Source organism: Exophiala viscosa, assembly GCF_022695815.1.
Source record: "Exophiala viscosa unplaced genomic scaffold EDD37scaffold_1, whole genome shotgun sequence".
Lineage (NCBI taxonomy): Eukaryota > Fungi > Ascomycota > Eurotiomycetes > Chaetothyriales > Herpotrichiellaceae > Exophiala > Exophiala viscosa.
In genome coordinates this window covers 3,925,764-3,945,501 of record NW_026944353.1, presented here as the reverse complement: position 1 = coordinate 3,945,501, position 19,738 = coordinate 3,925,764, and the positions used below count along the sequence as shown (strand labels likewise).

General features: G+C 51.9%; 7 protein-coding genes across 7 annotated transcripts; 2 read left to right on the top strand and 5 right to left on the bottom strand.

Moving 5' to 3' along the window:
- Window positions 1–259: 259 nt before the first annotated feature.
- Window positions 260–3,008, bottom strand: EDD37DRAFT_655664 (putative short chain dehydrogenase; the record flags this gene model as incomplete). Its single annotated transcript, XM_062818771.1, has 5 exons — window positions 260–340; window positions 369–1,888; window positions 2,077–2,080; window positions 2,163–2,665; window positions 2,723–3,008. 5 exons carry the CDS (start codon window positions 3,006–3,008, stop codon window positions 260–262), a joined length of 2,394 nt encoding a protein of 797 aa, XP_062675828.1.
- Window positions 3,009–3,274: 266 nt separating this feature from the next.
- EDD37DRAFT_75685 (transcriptional regulatory protein GAL4) lies at window positions 3,275–6,202 on the bottom strand. Its single transcript, XM_062820251.1, has 2 exons — window positions 5,714–6,202; window positions 3,275–5,660 (listed from the first exon to the last, which is right to left on the bottom strand). Exons 1-2 carry the CDS (start codon window positions 5,938–5,940, stop codon window positions 3,542–3,544), a joined length of 2,346 nt encoding a protein of 781 aa, XP_062675827.1. The 5' UTR covers window positions 5,941–6,202; the 3' UTR covers window positions 3,275–3,541.
- Window positions 6,203–7,465: 1,263 nt separating this feature from the next.
- Window positions 7,466–10,487, bottom strand: EDD37DRAFT_75668 (beta-mannosidase). The gene is made up of 3 exons (XM_062820250.1): window positions 9,999–10,487; window positions 8,986–9,945; window positions 7,466–8,926 (listed from the first exon to the last, which is right to left on the bottom strand). Exons 1-3 carry the CDS (start codon window positions 10,160–10,162, stop codon window positions 7,489–7,491), a joined length of 2,562 nt encoding a protein of 853 aa, XP_062675826.1. The 5' UTR covers window positions 10,163–10,487; the 3' UTR covers window positions 7,466–7,488.
- A 156-nt stretch (window positions 10,488–10,643) lies between these two features.
- EDD37DRAFT_618173 (uncharacterized protein) lies at window positions 10,644–11,462 on the bottom strand. The gene is made up of 2 exons (XM_062815786.1): window positions 11,058–11,462; window positions 10,644–10,998 (listed from the first exon to the last, which is right to left on the bottom strand). The coding sequence occupies exons 1-2, from the start codon at window positions 11,410–11,412 to the stop codon at window positions 10,922–10,924; spliced, it is 432 nt and encodes a 143-aa protein (XP_062675825.1). The 5' UTR covers window positions 11,413–11,462; the 3' UTR covers window positions 10,644–10,921.
- Window positions 11,463–11,939: 477 nt separating this feature from the next.
- EDD37DRAFT_75641 (uncharacterized protein) lies at window positions 11,940–13,356 on the top strand. Its single transcript, XM_062820249.1, has one exon. It carries the CDS (start codon window positions 12,232–12,234, stop codon window positions 13,204–13,206), a length of 975 nt encoding a protein of 324 aa, XP_062675824.1. The 5' UTR covers window positions 11,940–12,231; the 3' UTR covers window positions 13,207–13,356.
- A 3,036-nt stretch (window positions 13,357–16,392) lies between these two features.
- On the bottom strand, window positions 16,393–17,515 carry EDD37DRAFT_75633 (uncharacterized protein). The gene is made up of 2 exons (XM_062820248.1): window positions 17,435–17,515; window positions 16,393–17,329 (listed from the first exon to the last, which is right to left on the bottom strand). Exon 2 carries the CDS (start codon window positions 17,286–17,288, stop codon window positions 16,656–16,658), a length of 633 nt encoding a protein of 210 aa, XP_062675823.1. The 5' UTR covers window positions 17,289–17,329; window positions 17,435–17,515; the 3' UTR covers window positions 16,393–16,655.
- Window positions 17,516–18,511: 996 nt separating this feature from the next.
- EDD37DRAFT_645663 (uncharacterized protein) lies at window positions 18,512–19,732 on the top strand (the record flags this gene model as incomplete). The annotated part of the gene is made up of 1 exon (XM_062817655.1): window positions 18,512–19,732. The coding sequence occupies one exon, from the start codon at window positions 18,512–18,514 to the stop codon at window positions 19,730–19,732; it is 1,221 nt and encodes a 406-aa protein (XP_062675822.1).
- Window positions 19,733–19,738: the final 6 nt, after the last annotated feature.

Here is a 19,738-nt window from a genome sequence, read left to right as displayed (position 1 = left end):
ATCACAGGTGTCCAAGCACTCGAGGGGAGTTGCTGCCCCCGACCTGCTTGGGAAGCAGCATTCGATGCCCTCCCACCAGTCAATGTGATGCGGATAGCATGTGAGACTCGCCATGCATCCTTACTTTCAAATGATATCTCGGCACAGATGGTGTGTGACTTTTGTAGTAGTTCTAAAATTTGTTTCTCGGTATCACTCTCGATTGGGGAGTTTGATCCGCCACTTTTCCGATGAGTGTGGATGAGAAGACAAAGCACCATCACACCAAGAAGGAAATCGTTGACTGTGAAGTTGTTGAGCATCCAGCGCTCCGTGTACAGTTGCCCGCCAGGTGCAAGCTCTTCATACATGTCAACGAATTGGCCAACCAGTTTCGTGCCGGCATCGACGCAAGACTTGGTACTGGAGCGGTTACCCCGTGCCATATACTTTCTGTGAAGAACCAGGAGACTTTTCAGGGACATGAACTCTACGAATAATCTGTTCATGACAAGGAATGGCGGGTCCATGAGTGAATCAGCCAAGGGACGACTTCGAAGAATGTCCGGTATGGTGGCTTGCATTTGCCGGATCTCATGGTCGAGTTGGCTGATCTCAGCCTCAGACCTCTCCTTGAATGAAAGAGCATCTCTACAGACGTAGCTGAAATGGCCCAACAATCTGTCTTTGACGATGAACCATAGCATCCTCGTAGCTTCTGATTGTGGTCGTGACGGGGGGAGCACCTCCGTATCCTCATCAAAATCCGAGTCTATGAGATTTCTCGGCGGCTTGGTATCGGTGTTCTCCAGGCAGATATAACTCGGAAGTCCGAGCTGGAATGACACCATCGAGTCGTACTGCTTGCAAACAGCCCAGGACCTCCGGCGCATCTCGCCTTCAAACACAGAGAAAGATCCAACCGAGTCTGGATCTCGATGGTAGCCCATTTCATAGGCCATGCGAACAACCAGACCTAGAATGGCGCCGGCCTCCCGGCAAGGATCGAGGGTTCTGAGGTTCTTGCAGTGCCCATATAGTGCCAGTGCTTCGACGGCAAAAGGCTGTGAACGATGATATTTTCCAAGCACAAGACATTGTCCGGCAGCGGTGTGGAAATGTAACAACCGGGTGATCAACCCTTTTACCTGGGGCGACCGATCTGAGCTGGTGGCGGATGCGATCAGTGTTGCAATATAACACAGGGAGAACAAGGATGAAAGCCAAAGTGGATTGACATTGGAGGTGGCCGTCCAAAACTCTCGGTATTGTCGTTGAAATTGATACGTGTGGATAAATGGGACGATGAAGGTCTCTCCTCTGAAGTAGAGGGAAATGGCACGGTCGACCTCGATTCTGGGTGGGAGGTATTGAGTGAGGATATTTTGCAAAGAGTAGTTAGTTGAGTCTCCAAAAATGATATCGTCGGTGATAAGAGGCGCTTCTAATACAACGTGCTCACTGGTGTCGTGCGCGTCCGGTGAAGCACTTAAAACGGCCTTCAACTCCAGGATGTCGTCCAGAATAGCAGACCAATGTGTTGAGCCCACATAACGGCCCTCGTCAACCTTTTCGGATTGCACCCGCTCTGCTGGGTCGTGCGGCAATATTGGCGGCGTGTCAGGTTTCCCAGGAGGCAGGCCGACATCATTGGAGTGTGTTGATGCCTGAGTTTGCATCAACTGTCTGATCATGTCTTCGAGATGAATGAGGCGGTCTTCCGCCATGGAAGCTCGACTGGACTCATTTCTGGCCCCGGGAGTCCGGTGGTAAGAACAAGAGGCGGCCTCATCTCGCTTAAGGCAACTGCCACAAGGTTGACCTCGGTCGCATTTGAGTTTCGATCTTCGGCACTGAGTGCACACCAGAGAGTCTCTAGGACGCTTTATAACCTTTGATGTGGAAGAGTCTAGACGAAACTTGCCAGTCAAGTTTGAGAAGTCGCTCATTCTCGTTGTCTTCTAGGCAAGTACCCAAAGGAAGGAAGTCGCATTAGACGTATGGTTAAAAGTGACGCCTAGGAGATCACCGACTCCAATGCCCAGGCGCTAAGTTAGGTCATTGCTTAAATTACAGTTTTGACTGCCCCCCATCTACAACGCTACTTACCCTTATCATCTTGTTCTCTTTGCTACATCTTCAACAACAGTAGTATCACACTAAGAATCTCACCACGGCTGCACATTATTCTTCCTGATGACCTTGCCAATTTCATGGTCGCGACCTCCTTCAATGACATCTCTGATGATATTCGCGCCAACCTGGGGATCCAAAGCACCCATCTTCTTCAACAACTCCGGATTTCCTCCCAGGCCCGTTGCCAGCATCCCAGGGGAGACAGCCCAAACTTTCACGCCATCTGCCTTCAATATCCTCGCCCACTCACGCATCATCATGTTCATCCCAGTCTTACTGGACCGGTAAGCGCCTGGTCCCATCTCCATGGGCTGCTTCGGCCAGCCCTTTTGTGCAGGTCGATCCACCCATAAAGTCTCCTTCTCTTGTTCTGCCAGTGTCGAAGTTCCGCTAGCGATAAAGATGATCCTAGGATTCGCCGATTGCAGCAGCAAAGGCACAAATGTGTAGGTCATAAGCTGAGTTCCTGTAGTATTGACGTCCCACGATTTGTTCCATGCCTGCCTCATGGTCATCTTCCCGCCGAGAACCTGTTGATCGACTTGAACCCCTGATTGAACCCCGTTAGCACAATGCAAATTTGAACAGAATACCACAATCAGCGTACCTGCATTGTTGATCAAGATATCCAGACGGCCATATTCGCTGTCAACCTGTTCATATGCTCTGGAAATGGAGTCGTCATCCTCAATATCGACCTGAATTGCTTTGACGGTACTCGCGCTCTGGGGGAAGTCTACTCGTACGTTTTCGACGGCAGCGTTGGCTTTCTCCAGGCTTCGTCCGCCCAGCAATATCGTGTACGCCTTCTCAGACTGGTACAAGGATTTCACGGTCTCGAAGCCAAGCCCGGTGTTGCCGCCGGTGATAAGAAGAATCTCGTTCGATGCCATTATTGTCTTTTGCGCTTCGGCAACCAACTATGGTATGTTTGGACACGCATGCTTCCGACCGGCAGTCCAGTCCTCTTATACATACTCCTGCTACTCGGGGATAAGGTCACTCCGGCTGATAATTTTCCGCTCTGGTCGTTTGCCAGAGCCAGCACTTCATACCCACCGCAGCGTTCTAGCGCACGAGCCATGAATGACGACCATCGGCCGAGGCAGGCAGATCTAACCTGAACAGGCAACTCTTCGTCGGCTGAATGCTTTCCCTCATTCAGTATGCATTATCGAGCTCGAGCATCGCCCTGAACCACGAGTCACGACCAAGATCTTCCCATAGTTCTTGAGCGCCTTAGACCAGGCCAGCAGAAATGTGGAATCGTATGAAGCACCCTCTCCTTTTTTTTAAAACCACATCCAGCCACTATTAGGATCAAAGACCAAGCGGATTCAATCAAAAGATGCCGATCACTCTTCATGTTCGGGACTCGGTTTTTCGTTTCCCACAACCCAACCTTGGTATGTCACGTATCTACATCTCAGCTCGTACTCTGACGGCTGTAAGGCCCCATGATCAAGTCTGCGGCATCTTCCGCTGGCACAGACGAAGCAACATCCATATCACTAAATCCCAATCGTCCCGAATCCACTCCAAACCCATGGACATCAAAATAGTCATAAGTCTCTCCTTGCGGCATGCCCGCCCAATTCTGCATCGAAGCATAATCCCATCCATTCATCATCGAGGAGCCTCCAATTGGACTATCCCAACTGGTACTCCACCTCAACGTATCAAACATGTCGTCCATGAAAACGTCCTGACTGGCCGTGTTCAATGTCTGCGGCACGCCATATGCATTCGCATACGTGACGTCAATGTAACTCGGGCGAAAGGTGTCGCTGGACGCCGGCGTCATGTCCGTGAACACATCTTGGACCTGGCTCATTTGGAATGCGCCATAATGTCGCTTACTAGCCTCGTACAGCCTAACCACGACTTCAATTGACCGCTTCGCTGTCGTCGACCAGCATTGGAGATCGCGCATCGTGGCGATCGCCGTCTCGACCTGTCGTCGACTGTTCCCAACGACGCTTTGATCCCACGGATCCGAGTAAAGCGACAACAAAGGTACCATGACAGCCTGGTAGATCAGCCAGACTGCATTCCAGCCTGACATCTGGCATGGCTTGTATCCTCGCCACGTGCTCGTGATATCGTGTATCAGATCAGCGCACGCCTCGCGACAAAGCTCAATAGCTGTCCGCCTCTCTTCCGAGAGTTTGTCCCAAGTAATCTTCCGCATGGCGTACCATAGCAAGACAGGTCGGTGCAACAATATGCGATTGGTATAGTATCGCCAACGCATGACGTTCTTGAGCGTTGTTATGCCCGGCGGCTCGTTGGCTGATATCGGGGCCTGCATCTGCACAGACGAGTTCCCGAACCATTCGACGTGTGCGGCGTCGAGGGTGTGGCGATCATGCTCGTCAAGCAACGGACAGATAGCCAGAGCATCTTCCATCTTCGTGCTGATGATGCAGAAGCGAATGTTTTCCTGAACCAGTGTGAGCATCGTTGAGGACTGCCCAATCGGTTCTTGTGGGGACTTAGCCGTGATGGCAGGGCTGGTGCGGCCCATGCTCGGCCTGCCTAGCGTATTGGCAGCCCAGGTGTCAAGCATGAATGTGCACCACCAGATGCGCCGGCGCATTTCGATCGAGTTCGCTGCTCTCTCGACTTTGGCTTTCGCAGGGCCGACACCTTCGGAATAGTCGCGGTGTAGACCTAGCATCGTTGCGATCTTCAAGGTAGCTCCCATCAACGCGCTGGCTTGGTTCGGAATTTGTACGTAATGCAGGTAGAACCCGCTGAGGATGGCTAGCGCCTGCACAGTCTCCAGGTGTGCCGAGTCCAGAGTGTCGATGGTAAGAAACTGCTTGGCGCGGTTGAAGTAGATTTGGTGACCCGCGTCTTCGGACGTGCCAGATGCAACACTGCCCATGGCTAGCACGGTGTTAAGGAGCAGCAGCCACCTTGAGTCTGTCCTTTGAGCGGCCATATATGTCTCTCTGAAGCACTGCTCCTCGATCAAGGGGATGAAAGGATGGACGTGGGTGAAGTACGCATTGATGAGCGGTATCTCGACCCAGGCCGAAGACGTCGGCAGGTCATAACGTGATGTCTCCGTCTGCAATATCTGGACTTCGGGAGGTGAAGACGCTGCGCGGCTTGGTACGACGCTCCGGTCAGGCGACTTGCTGAGACAGTCGGGATCCAGCCATGTGATGACTCTCAAGATGGCCATGACGGATGATATGCCTAGGTATGAAGGATTCTGCTTGACCGACAGTGAGAGTACATTGACGTCGTCTGTGATACCTCTCAAGGCAGCCGATTTTCTATCAGATGCATCGTTGCGCTCTTCGGGCATGGGTTGTAACTGCTCCAAACTACCAGCATCTGGGTTGATAGGAAAAGGCCTTCCTTCCGTGCTGGGAGTTTGTGGTGAGGGAGGCTGAAACGGACTAGTCTTTGAGATGAGCTCGACAAGCTTGTCTCTTGGGAGGCCTCGAAGTTGATCCGGGTGGACGTTTGGGTAGAGCTTTTGTAGGATACCCCGATATTCTTGGAGAGTCTGCGATATCTTCTCGACGGACCTGTTCGAAGTGAGCATATGCAACAACTGACGAAAAGAACTTGCGTGGCCTACCTCCTTGTGGGCATTTGCCGCTGTCGAGGCTCGGTGTAATGACACGAAGCGGCCTTTCGGTACCATTGACAGGTCTCACATGGATGCTCGCCACTGCACCGCGCCTTGCGCTTCCGACAAGCTTCACACGCCCTCGTAGTAGATGTCCTCCGTTTGGCAGCAGCGCTGGCATACTGACCCGCTTGTTCGGGGCTGGCATACTGCGTTGTCTCAAAGGTGTGGAACATCGTGTCGTTATGGTTTGATGTGTTCGATACGAGGATACTTTCTCAATCGTGTCATGAAGTTGCCGTTATGAGAGTATCCTCCTAGGGTCTGGCCAAGCTAGCGAGAGCACGAACGGTGGCTGCTGCCTTGCCATCGAACGGGAAAGAGCGTATATAATATTGCTTGGGAAGGTGCCGGTCGAGACTTTGACTGACGAAAGGGTCACTCGGTCATATTCGCAAGCTGTGTCGAAGCCAAAAAGGTTACTATGGTGGATGTAGAGAGGTCCTCCGAGAGGAGGAGATAGGTATGAACATCAACAGCCGATACACGGACTGAGCATTCTGGGTCATGGGAGTATGTGGACAATATATCAAACCGTCAGAGATATCCAAAGTAGGTATGCAACTTGTCTGACAGGTATATCATGAATTTGTCAAATGTGCTGGCTGACTGGTAGTTCCGAAGAAGGAGAGAATCCGGGGAATTCTCAAGTTGCTTGAGCCGGGGACGTGGTTAGCTCGATCCCGGTGATGTTGAATGCATGAGACTAAGGCATGGAAGGGGCCAGGGAAGAGGTGGAGGCGGCATCCGTCTTGAGGTCTTTCCAGCGTCCACCTGGGGGCCATGCACGATGACCGAGGTTTCTCGAGGGGGAAGTTGGGAAGATTTCGTGCCTGGTGGAGGGTTGACTATCGCCCTGGTGGGGCGCCTTCCTCGAGGGATACATTTCTGGGTGCTCTCGCATGGTATATACCACACTGCCTGGGTATTCTGTCTTCTTCGATGTTAGTCATCTGCCGGGAATGTTGAATCTGCTGATTTCAAGCCTCTTGGGCTTGTAAACTGCCCGTTGATCTGCCGAACATCATCGATAGTTCAAGCCATCACCGCCCCAAAAATGAACTATCACCACCACCATCATCGATCCCTAGAACGTGTTTTGGTGACCGTGTCACAACAACCTTCTATGTTGCACAGGACAGCCACACTATGTTCCCATCGTAAACAGAACGTGGTGGAGCATACTCCCGCTTCCTTTCGTCCCGATCCATTGAATCCCCTGTCCCCTCCCTCCTTGTTGGTTAGAATAGCCTTTTCCCGACGATTTTAACCGGCACGAGCGAGCGAAAAAGAACACCAAAGGGCCCAAGCCCAAGGCCCTCCTCCCCTCATTGCCGACCCACTGCCCATGGCGCGTAACCCGAGAAATCTTTCCTGCTTACACCGCATTATCGAATGTCGCTGAAAGACTCACTTAATGGTCCTTCCGATAGTCATTACCATCGTGCTGGGCCATTGATGACCCGACATTCTACCGGTTTAAGCCTGCACGGCCTGCCATTTAGGGGCATGGATGGCTCTTTTGTCTCACTCTTCCTACTTTTCTAGAAGGCCTCTTTTTGACTGCTTGCATGGCAATGCATACATTTCGCTTCTCGTCGCGAACCGGTGCCACCTAGAGCTGGTAATTCGTCTCAGGCGACCAACTGCAAAGCGACGATGCCATTCCTGCCCCTGAGTTGATCAAAACGCTGGCAGGGTACACCATAGTCTAGGATCCTGTCTCACTGCTCTCCAGCTCCAAGGTAAGTCCAATCGAGCGGCGGTGCTCCAGGTTTGAGTCCACGCATTCGGATAATTTGCTTGTCGTTGGGCACCACATCAATGGCACTATCGGTCAAATGACACCCTTCGCGTTCTTCGAACACGAGACACTTGACAGGCCTGTCTGCAGTGACATGCATCTCATCCCCAACAACCTCTACCTTGACGTTGCGTTCAGGGAATTGCAGGTACTTGAGAGGCTGCGGCCAATCGGTGTCACGTCCCACCAGCTCCCCGTCTACCCAAATTCGCGCCGCAAGCACATGGGGCTCTTCTTCCAGGTTGTCGACTTGTCCTTTCAAGATGTCTGTCGTACCATTAGGAGTGACACGAATTCCTTTTTTAACAATCTTCTCTTTGATCTCGTGGCCCGTCCGAACTGACACAAACTTGACTTCCACGTCGGCAGTGATCTCAGTAAGCCGGGAACTGACAACCCACAGTTCCCAATCTTGTGTTCGGGGTTCTCGAGCATGGGTCACACTCCAATCATGGTGAGCTCGACGAACACCTACCGCCACTGGGGCCAGAACACGCGCCATGGCGTAGTAGGCTGGCTTTCTCCGGAGGTAGTAGTCCACAATCGACCAACTCGTCGTTGGCCAGCAATCATTGAGCTGCCATACCAATGCTCCACCACAGTGTCGGTCGTCGCCCCACTGCTTCCGCCATCCTCGGTATCCAAACATCAGCGCCTCACATTGGATGAGTTGCGTGAGGTGGATGTAGGCTTCCAAGTTTGTGGCTGTTCTCACATTCTCCACTAGGTAGGTGGCTATACGCCTCTCGTGTCCGTCTGCCTTGTTGTGGAAATCAATGACATGACTCTGTGGGTACAGGTCCTCCGCCTTCTCCACGAAGGATTTGATGGTCGCAACGTGAGGGAATGCCTCCATGCCAAATTCCGAGTTGAAACGTCCGCCTAAGGAGTCGAAAATTTGATACTTCTCCTGTGTGCCGTGCCATACATTCCACTGGTGCATGTCTCCGATAGTGGTGTCGGAGCTGATCTTGCCGTGACTCCAAGGTGATCCAGGCCAATATTGTATCCAAGGAGCTTCTGCTTTTGAGACTCGTGGCAGAAGTGACTCATAGATGTACCGGGCAGGAAAGTCTGATTTCAGCCAATGCTCTTCGTTTTTGTCCTCGTAATTATACGTCAAACCAGCTTGCTCTTGTACCTGGTAATCTTCGTTGTTCCCAGCGAGTATGGCCAGGCAAGGGTGGTGTCGAATTCGCCGAACATTAGCAACAGCTTCGGCCTCGATGGATTTGAGAATGGATGGAAAGCAAGGATAGTTGCCACAACCGAACATGAAATCCTGCCATACGAGGATGCCTAGTTCGTCGCATGCGTCATAAAATGAGTCGTCCTCGTAGATACCGCCACCCCATACTCTGATACCACGTCAGCACTTCACATCCGGAGACGATGATCGCTTGCTCAGCAGACTTACCGAATCATCTTCTGATTAGCAGGCACCATCAGCTCGATCCAGGCACGATACTTCTCTGGAGTAACATTGGTCAGGAAACTGTCTGTTGGAATCCAGCAGGAACCACCACAAAATATGTCGACACCATTGATTCGAAAGTAGAACGACTGTCCGTGAGAATCTTTGTCTTGAATGAGCTCGATCGTGCGTAGCCCTGTCCGGCGCGACTCCGTGTGCAAAGGCATACCGTCACTGCTGAGAGTAGCACTAACGTTGTATAATGGCTGTTTGCCATAGCCGGTGGGCATCCACAATTCAGGATCCGGGATCTTGAGCTGGACCGAAGCTCTTCCATCTCGACCTATCTCAACGGTGCTGGAGGCGATGTCCTTGCCGCCCAAACTGACCTTGAAGTCAACCAAGAAGTGTGCATTTGGACTCTCAAAGCCCTCAACGTCTGCAGTTGCATTTATTGTGGCGAGTTTGTGGTCTTCGGAGATATCAACATCCATCCGCACGTCAGTGACTCTGACCGTGTAGATCTCGAGCCGAATGGGTCTCCAGATACCTGCACACACGAGGAGCGGACCCCAATCCCAGCCCCAGTGGTACTGTGCTTTCCTGACTGCTAATCGTGCAGAGTCACCATTGAAGCAAACGTACTTATGGTCCGGATATTGATTCTTGATTTCTCGAGCCTTGAGGAAAGCAGAGTCGAATTGGATCTCGACTTCGTGATTGGACGTCGATTTGGCAGCCTCGGTAATATCGACTCGATGCGGCAGGAACATATTGTCACTTTCGAGAATGGTTTTACCATTTAGCCTGACGGCGGCGAAAGTGTCCAGTCCATCGAAAGCTAGCACAACCTTTTTTTCTCCTGAGACAGAGGGGGTTGCTAACGTGGTCCGGTACGTCCAGGATTTGAGCCCAACCCATTCCGCCTTGATTTCATTGAATCCAACGAATGGATCGTCCAAGCTGGAGCAGACCCTCGTCAGCTTCGATCAAGGAGCGATTTTGTACCTACGCACCGTTTGCTGTCAATAAGATCCTGGTGAACCGTCGACGGTATCTTCTTGACCGGATGCCAAGCGTCTTCGTCGACATGATCAGTTTGCTTGAACGACCACCCAGTCGAGAGATCGATGACCTCCATCTGGACAGGGCAATCTGCAGGGCCAGACATGTCGCCCATGATCTTTGGAATGGAGATGGGAAGACCAGAGAAGACGGAGATATACACGGAACAAGTGGAAGATGTTCCTGTACGGCTATAAGTCCATGCAGGTAACCTGGTGGATCAGTCTACTGTGATATCCTCATCGGTCGAGCCCCATAAAGGATCGCAGTAACATGACATCTGCTCGGTTGTTCCGGGTCCAACAGAGCCTATCTCTTGATCTGCGGACAGATTTTCCTTCGTTAGTGTTCACTGCAAACCCGCTTTGAGCAACACGGGAGTGAAAAGAAGAAGCATACTCAAAGACAATGGAGTATGAGGCTCGAGAATATCCAATGACGGCAAGCTTTCTTGTTCGGAGACGGAGCTGGAGATTCCGCATCACAATAGGCATAGACATGTCTTAGCGTATTTTTCAGGCCGGTGATGGACGCCGAGGACGCATTTCTCCTTTGAGACGACAATGTTTCCCTCCTGCACTTGCTGCTCGGTGAGTCGACTTTCTATGTCCGCGCAGGAGTTGTGATTGCGTCCTGCCATGTCTGCTTCTGATGTACCGATCGCGCAACCGACTGAGGGTCGCCTCCATCACGAGGCCTTGCAGGGATCCTCCATGAGCCTACTTTACCAACGGTTCCTTTGTCGTCCTACATGCCTTGCCGGGAGGTGTTCATAGTTGAGGAAAGATCTACGCGGCTCACCGCCGAAGCAAGAATACACTGCACGTAGGCGATGAGAGTAAACACGTGCATCAATCCTATGCGACGAAAACAACTACCATCCCCAGGTCCCTGGACCACCTTTCATAGGTCCTTCCAGCTCGCTCGTCACCCATCCACCATAAAAGTCACCTGTATCGAACCCGGTCAGTTGATTGAAAGCTGAGGAAGAGGTGGAATGGGCTACCAACCTTCCTGTGGTGTCACCTTCTCATCGTCCACGAAACACTCCCAAGGCACGCCATTTGCATAAAACGAGAGATGCCCTTTGATGTCCTTGAATGCTGGAGTTGGTGATTCATAGCTCCATATCTTGTTCTTCACTGTCTCGCCCGACGACACATTCGTGATGTTCCAATACGTTGCTCGGCCCTTCCATTCGCACAGCGAAGATTTGTTGGGGATCTGGGTGAGTTTGAAGGAGTCGGAGATGGAGCTGCGAGGGAGATAATATGCTGCGTAATGGTAAGTTGTGATACTTCCAGAAGGGCAACCACGGTTGATATTGGGTCTCGTCTCAGTCAAGAAACAATCCCTTCTTCGCATGTGGTATCCCTGAGGCAATCGACCTACTTGGAGGATGTGTAGTCTCTAGAACCCAATACGCCGATTTTGTATCAGCCAGAGTATGGCCGTTCCATTTTAGCACCAGATGTCGTGGTACCTGCTCCAACAACGGAGGGCGTGGGAATTTGTGCACGTTCAACTTCGCTTTTGCTGCCATCACAATCAACTCGAGAATGCCTATATAAATCGGACTACAGGTCGATGACGATATCATGGTATGTATATAAATGTCGGCCGCTTGTGGCTAGCATGGGATGAGTACTCGTTCGCCCCGGTTCGCGATCATGCAGGAGGCCTGAAAATCAGGGACATTCCTAACCCCGGACTGTCGCTGACACCCTTGTCAGTCGTCGGATGAGTTTATTGGCCTTCACATTCACCTCTTTGCAGGGGTGTTTGAAAGTGAGATATACCACATTGAAGCTTCATCAAAACACGATGAACCCACGAATAACTCCTCCGGATGGCGGCAAGCGCTGATCACCGAACGAGGTACGTTGGCCAAGCCCGCTTCTAAGAATTGCTCACTAATCTTGATCGCGATCGCGGGGATGTCGCGATCTGGAAATCTCTTCGTACTGGCCCATCTGCCCAAAGCTTTCTTGACATCTTTTCCCAATCATTCTTGCCACCGCATACTGCGGAGGACTTTTGAGGAGCGCAAGGTGTCACATCCGGCTTCTGCAAGTCTTTTGTAGGGTTGTTCGCCACAAGTCAAGACCAGCAGCTTATCGTCTTGGGGTTATCATCTCTTTCTCAGTCATTCCCTAACATCTTCAACTCTCGTTATTATCCACCATGTCGACCCTTGTGCTCAGCGCTGCGTCTGGCGGAATCTTCGGAGCTGCCTTGACAGCGTCTGGTGTCTATGCGCCATCTGTTATCGTTTCGCAAATGGGTTTGACCAACTTCCATATGCTCAAGTCCTTTCTTGCCGCCAGCGCCTGTAGTGCTCTTATCATCGTCTCAGCAAATCGTTCAGGTTATGCCAAGCTGCAACATCGTACCGACTCTTCCTATGGCTGGTTCATGCAATATGATGCCAACATCGTGGGTGGTTTATTGCAGGGGATCGGGATGACATTGACGGGCGCCTGCCCAGGAACTGTCCTTGTGCAAATGGCATTGGGCATCAAATCTGCCTGGAATGTCGCCATCGGCGGAGTACTTGGGGGTGTCGTCTTCGCAAAAGTGGGACAGCAACTCAAAAGATCTCAGGCGACCACCTCTGGAGGCAGCAAACATACGTTGCAGGAGCAGACGGGTCTCTCCACTGCTACCATCGTCCTGATCTACGAGGCACTTTGCCTCATGATGATCACTGCGGCCACGTATCTGGCACCAACGAGACAATATTGGCTCAATCCAATCATCGGCGGTCTTCTGATCGGAACTGCACAAGCGACCTCGGTGCTCTTCACCCGCAAAACCCTGGGGGTCTCGAGTGCGTATCAAGACATCGGCAAGTACTTTTGGAGTGTTGTTGAAGGAAAATCTGGGCCCGGTCTATCAAACATCGTGTTCGCTGGAGGCGTCATCGCAGGATCGAAGATCATTTCTCAGTATGTTCCCACCATCGCCGAGACAGCATCGATCATCAGTGCTCCGGCAGCTGCTCTTGGCGGCTTCGCGATGATATTCGGTGCCAGGCTGGCGGGCGGTTGTACCAGTGGTCATGGCATCAGTGGAATGTCCACGATGAGCTTGAGCAGTTTCATAACTGTGGCGAGCATGTTTGGTGGTGGTATTGCGGCTGCTTTCCTGACGAAGTGAGCTGCGTTGTGAGGCAGTTTGACTGTCCTTGCAATTCACTGGACATCACCGCCTGCACTCAGGCAGTGCTTGAAGTCATGTCGCAAGATCGTCTTGTGGAAGCACTCCGTGCACTTGAGGGCCTCCGTCACGGCCGGGCAGTGATGAAGCATTCACTTCCTTACCAAACATATACCGCACTCAGATCTGTTCGCTTCTTTTCCACACTTGCTTACCGAACATACATCCTTGCCTGCATCAACATCATATCCCAGCACCTGGCTTATCATAAGGCTCCTCCATTAATATCGAGCTGCAAGACATGGCCTTTGAATTCCGAAGAAAGGTTCACCCAATCTCGCGCAGACAGCTGTTCCCTCCCACATCAGCTCACACTTTCGCCTCCGAACACACTCCTTCAACGATAATTGACTCGTCCGAGCAACCTCAGACCGAGGGATCATCGATGACAACTACTTCAAATAGTAGCACAACCAAATGGCTGGAACTGGCTCCAGAACAGCACAAGCTAGCTCACATTTCGACATTCAACGTTACTGAGTCCACGACCAGCAAATCGACCAAACAATCCAGGAATGGTGGGTCGTTGAACACAGATCCGAACAATAGCAAGGACAAATTCCTCACACTGACGCCAGATATCAAGCCAGAAGAGAAGATTAGGGCGAGGTGTGCTACTTACAAAAAATCTTACGTTGAGGTTGAATACTGTAGCAATGACAGCTCCTGAAAAGGCGGTTGTTCTGGCTTTCGGTCAAAAGCTTGCGGGCAATCTCCCCTGCGTCAACATTGCGATAGCTACAGAGGCGAACCTGTGGTGAACTTGTCCGTTCGAGTGCGGTGGTCCCGGGCGGCGCTGAGATGCTGAACGTTGTAGTGAGGTACTGCGGCTATGGGACTTCTCGGTGGCCAGGCAGATTACTCGAGGGTGGACATGCATAAGTCCATGTACAGCTAGCTAGGCTCGTTTCTTTAGCCATGAGGTGCGGATGCAAATTATCGATCTCTGGGTCTTTTACCTCCGCTTTACCACGTTTGTCTCGTCTGGCCCGGCCTTTCGGCTGAAATTCAAACCGCTCGAAGGGACTGGAAATACTTTCGTAAGGCTTAATCCTTGCACGTCCACTAAGCTGCATGCCGCCTGCCAGGTACCAAATTTATCTTGCAGATGCAAAAGGACCCAGCTGCTACACCGGTTTGGAGGTAAGAGATGGTTTGAGAGCAAAGGCACTTCAGTAGGGTCTCTGTCGACCTCGCATGAATCATGGTTTCGGAGATTGAGCCTCTTTACCAGACCGGCCCATTCGTGCATTCTTTTTTCACAGAGTGGGAAGTCTTCCACATTATGGATCTCGAGGCTGTAAACGTCAGACAGCATCCAGTGGTTACATGTACCATATATTCACGCCACATTGTAGCGATCGAAGGCCAATCATGTTGACTCTGATCACTGACTCAGAGAAATGCGGTCAGGGATTCAGATAGCCTCAGTGCTACAACAGACATGGCTTGAAGATTTTGAGCATGCGGCTTAACACAGCAATGCAAGACAGAACGACTAGCAAAGCCACTATAAGTGCAAGCCTTCTCAGGCGTTCCCGCCCATTCCGCGGTGGTGAAGAGACGTGATAGTGCACCGACTCGTGAGGCTCGTATCGATGAACGCTATACTGTCAGGGAAGTTGGACTTTCGTTTGTCCATAATCACACTGTCCAGTCTGCGTGTGATACGGTTGCCCTCTCGACGATTGTCAAGCAATTCGCGGTGCTCAAAGTATGCGCGCGGACGATCTTGCTCCAAGCCGAGCTTAGGAGTCGCCAATTACCGCGCTCGCTCGGCACGTAGCAATTTGGAACCTTGAGTAGAGTCTGCATACCTGAACTTGCTTGCTGTGCCCCAAAGAGTCGCTTTCATTGGGATATGCAGGCGTCAAAGAAGGTAGGTAGTTCTGGCAGTGGACCATTCACTGTCTCATCTGCTCAACAAATACCTGCAGAGACTTTTACCATTTAAGTCAGGCAGCAATAATCGAGGGCATTCCTGACAACAATACACTTTCAGGCCATTCACAGAGAATCATTACGCGACAGAAGACGAAAGGTGTTGCACAACACCTGAAAGTATACACCTCCAGTCTGAAACATGCGGCGTCAAGAACGCGGAAAGAAAGCTTGTCCTGCACAAGGCAGACTTACCATCAAGCCTAGTGGTTCTGCCCTGCACAAGCTGAAGTATACCCAGGATGTTGAGCGAACATAGGGGCTTTCTGAACGTTACTGATCCCTCAACGAGTTTAGCGGCTCGCTTATTGCTGATCTTAAGTTTTCCGGATGGATACGAGAACAACGTGGGCGAGCGCCTATGACTTCAATGTTGTCTTTTGGGCGCCACAATTCCACCCACATTGCCGTGATTTGCTTTTCAAGTTGATAGGAGACATCGGCAGAGGCTGATCTCGCCCTCGGTCGGCGCGGCGGCGACATCAACAATGCGGCTGGCCTGAACCAAGCAAAGTAATAGGGATGAGTGGCGGCACTTCGACTTCGCAAGTACAAAGTACACCTCAGGGGTGACTTTCGTCCCCAGAGACATCCCTGCTACTGCCTGTAAAAAGTATTAGCTTCCCCCACAACTCGCTTGTCTCTCTTTCTTATACGGTGTCTGAGCGGCGAGCGGAGGCATGAGTACGAGGGATTTACCTAACGATGGACAAGCCTTAGCGCCCACCCTAAGGGCCACTTTATCCTCACTACATCTATGTTTTCTTGCTATGAAGGAATACCACCCTTCTACCATCACCTTGGACGCCTCTTCATTTCACGGCGCAGCTGAGTCTCGACGGACGGACAGGAGATTAGTGCTAGACAATGTTCTGTGGCCTGTTATGGCCCGAGAAAATGCTTCCTGCCTCCTGTCCACATGATGGCACTGTCGGCTATCATTTTATCCAACCCCTTCGATGCGAAGGAGGGTCTTCCTGTCGAGCCATTGACCCATCAGCAAAGTTCTTTCTGCAGAACCGCACCATCTCACTTTTAAACAACCGTAGAGACGCACCAAGAACCAATTGAAAGTAAGGAACGGCATCCAGAATCAACAACTCTTCGACCACCGGAATGAATCCAGCAAGGTAGAGCAAGGCCAGAATATCCCAATCTCGTGTTTACTCGCACAAATGCGAGTCGCATTACTATTTGTCCACTACATTGTCGAGGAATATCGCCTACACACAGTTTGAAATGCTCATGATATGAAGAGGCTATCGAACTACAAGTCGCTCAACGGGTAATGCAATAAACTATCAGGTTTCCAACAAGTTGATACTAGGTACACGAAATTTAAAAATATGCTACAACCCGCCATAATGACCCGCGCTCCCAAATCGATATCAGCTTCCTTAATTAACGATGTTCCTGCTTCAACTCCGTCCTTTCATGCTTTTCGCACTCTAATCAACAGGCACACATGTCAGTGTGGTCGAGTCGCAGGTGAGGTTGTCGCTAGCGCAGCAGCCGTAGGTGGCAGTTTGAGCAGAGCAGTCGGCACCACTTGCAATACAAGTCGCCGTCGAGGTCAAAGAAGAGGTGGTTGAGGTCGACACAGTAGTGGTTGTGGCCGTGGTGGTGGAAGAGCTGCTTGAACTTGACCCGTCTCCACTGGAGTCGACGGGCACACATTTGAGAGTGGTCGAGTCGCACGTCAGCCCATCGCTGGCGCAACAGCCGTAAGTGACGGTCTGGGCGGAGCAATCGGCGCCGCTAGCGATGCAGGTTGCCGTTGCAGCCAAGGAAGAAGTGGTCGAGGTCGATTTAGTAGTGCTCGTGGTGGAGGGGCTCGTGGTCGAACTCGACGTGGCCACGTGCACGGTGGTCGAAGTGCTGACTGTGGTAGTAGTGGTGGAGGAGCTCGAGGCAAGAGTGGACGTGGTCAAAAAGGCCGTGGTTGTCTTGGACGAGGTTGTTGTCCCCAAGGAACTGCTGCAAGGGCAGAAGTACTCGGTCTCGGTCACCCAGACGACCGATTGCCCTGCGAAAGCCAGCCCGATCAGGCTCAGGCCCAGAAGGCTAGATTTGAGCTGCATTATGTCGATTTGGATGATGTGATTGACGTAACGAAAGGGCGCTGGAAAGAATGTACAGTCAGATAAAGAGTGTCTTCCCAATATTGTGACTGAATGAGTGACAAGAAAGAACGACTAGAAAGAGCAAGATCACTTTGAACCGATACCGTTCGACCGTGGAGGCGACACCGCGTGGGCTTTATATCCAAACAAGCAGATAGTGCTAGATGTATAAGTTTCTTACTAGGATCAGGAGCCTGCCCCTCTTCATCGCTAAGGCCACCAGGGTTAATGTCGCTGGTGGAGCAGAAGTGTGCATACAAGCTTTGATCACTCGCTAACAGACTCGGACGGACGATTCAGAACACGCTCTTCGCAGATTTCGATATGCAGCTCTTAACCTCACAAGCCACGTTGGCGCCCTTGTTATACTTTGAAACCGTTAGTAGAACTATATTTTCCAGGAGGTAGAAAAGGCAAATGCAACTTAGACTTCGAGCCTTCTGAGTTTCCTCGAATGATAGTGACTCTACGTAAAGACTGTGCCGTCCCCATCGACAATAGGCGAGACGCGGAGATCAGGCCATGCACATTAGATACGCGGGGAGTATGTCCATTGGACGTATCTGATCGAGAGATCCAAGGCGATAACTTGTTAGCATCCAGGTTGTGTAAATACTTCAACAAACGGCGGCCCAGTCCATGCAAGCCACGAGTGGGCACGTCGATCAATCCCTGGATGCAGCACTCGCTCGCGCTGCAAGGCTCTTCCCTCCGTTCTACCACTGTGGATGCTACCGCCATCCACACCATGTCTTTTCCTCCTTTTGCGACCGCTCTCGCCGTGCAATCTCAAGAGCGCGGGAAATTTGAAGTCGATCCTAGTAGATTTCACAAGTCGAAGCCTAATTAATTCGGTAGCAGATCCATATCACGGTAAGGCATACTCCTGTACCACGTCTGGTGGGGACAGCTCACGTTGTTGACATGGGAGCATGGAGTGGCGGCTCATGAATTGATATAGTCCTTCCCAGATCCTCACATCCCATACCTCTTGTCAGGTTCATCTCTTCGTTGTTGTCGTTTCTGTGTTCATTCTCTGGCGGACCGACTCTCTTTCACTCCCTTCCGGCCAAGACGCTCTTTACTGCGATTTTTTGTTAATATCCCTCTCACCACAAGAACAATTTCAAGCCAGCACTCTACTTTGGACTGTCACTACTTCACTGTACTGAATAATCAACATGCAAAACATGGGATCAACAACAGCTCTTTTGGCGGCTGCACTGCTTCTGGGGAGTGCATCGGCCCTTACGACATCGACCACCACCACCACGATCACATCGTGTATCGCGGGCCTCGCATGTGGCCAAACTACTCTTGTCCAGGTCCCGACCTCTACCTCCACCGTCACTGTCACAAGCTGCACAGCGGGTGCGCAATGCAGCGTGTCTTCAACAGCTCCTGCGGGGACCAAAGCCAGCACGACCCTAAGCATGACCGGAAATGGGAAACAATCGCAGACCTCTTCCAAGCCGGTGCAGTACGCGACCACCACTCCGTCCGCTGTGGCATGGAGTGACTGGGACACAACCACGACCACAACTGTGGCCCCTGCAGGTACCTCTACTGTTACCTGGGGTGACTGGGACCCCACGTCAACGACGTCGACTACCTCGGCCACATGGGCAGATTGGGATCCTAAGTCGACCACCACGACCACAACGAGCGTCACTTGGGCTGACTGGGACCCCAAGTCAACCACCACCACCTCCACGAGCGTCACTTGGGCTGACTGGGATCCTAAGCCAACGACCTCGACCACCACCTCCGTCACTTGGGCTGATTGGGATCCTAAGCCAACGACCTCGACTACTACCGCCGTCACATGGGCTGACTGGGACCCCAAGTCAACCACTACGACCACAACAACCGCCGCCTGGGCTGACTGGGATCCCAAACCAACAACTTCGAGCACTACTTCCGTAGACTGGGCTGATTGGAGCTCCATCCCGGCACCTCCGTCGGGCTCTGCACCTCCTGGCTCTCCACCTGCACCAGCTGCGACCGAGACCGCCACCTGGAGTGATTGGAGTGTCTCTCCGGATGGATCCTCTATCGCCACACCCCCCACAGACCCTACCGTGTCATGGGCTGATTGGTCCTCAACAAGCAGCGCCACTCCAGTCGCCGCAACCACATTAGCATCAGGATGGCCTACGCCGGCAGTCGCAGTTAGCACATTCAGCACCAGCCCCAGCAGCACTGGAAGCGCTTGGACTGAAACTTCGGGAACGCCTGTCGCGGCGATCTCGACTAGCAGCGCAAGCGGCTGGGATGAATCTTCGTCCACCGGTGTTGCAGCAGTCGCCACTTACACGGGTTCTGCTATGTCACTTGTGTCGCAGCAGGCCTCATGGCTATATGGGGCCATTGCAATGGTGGCCATCGCCTTGATGCTGTAGGAAGCG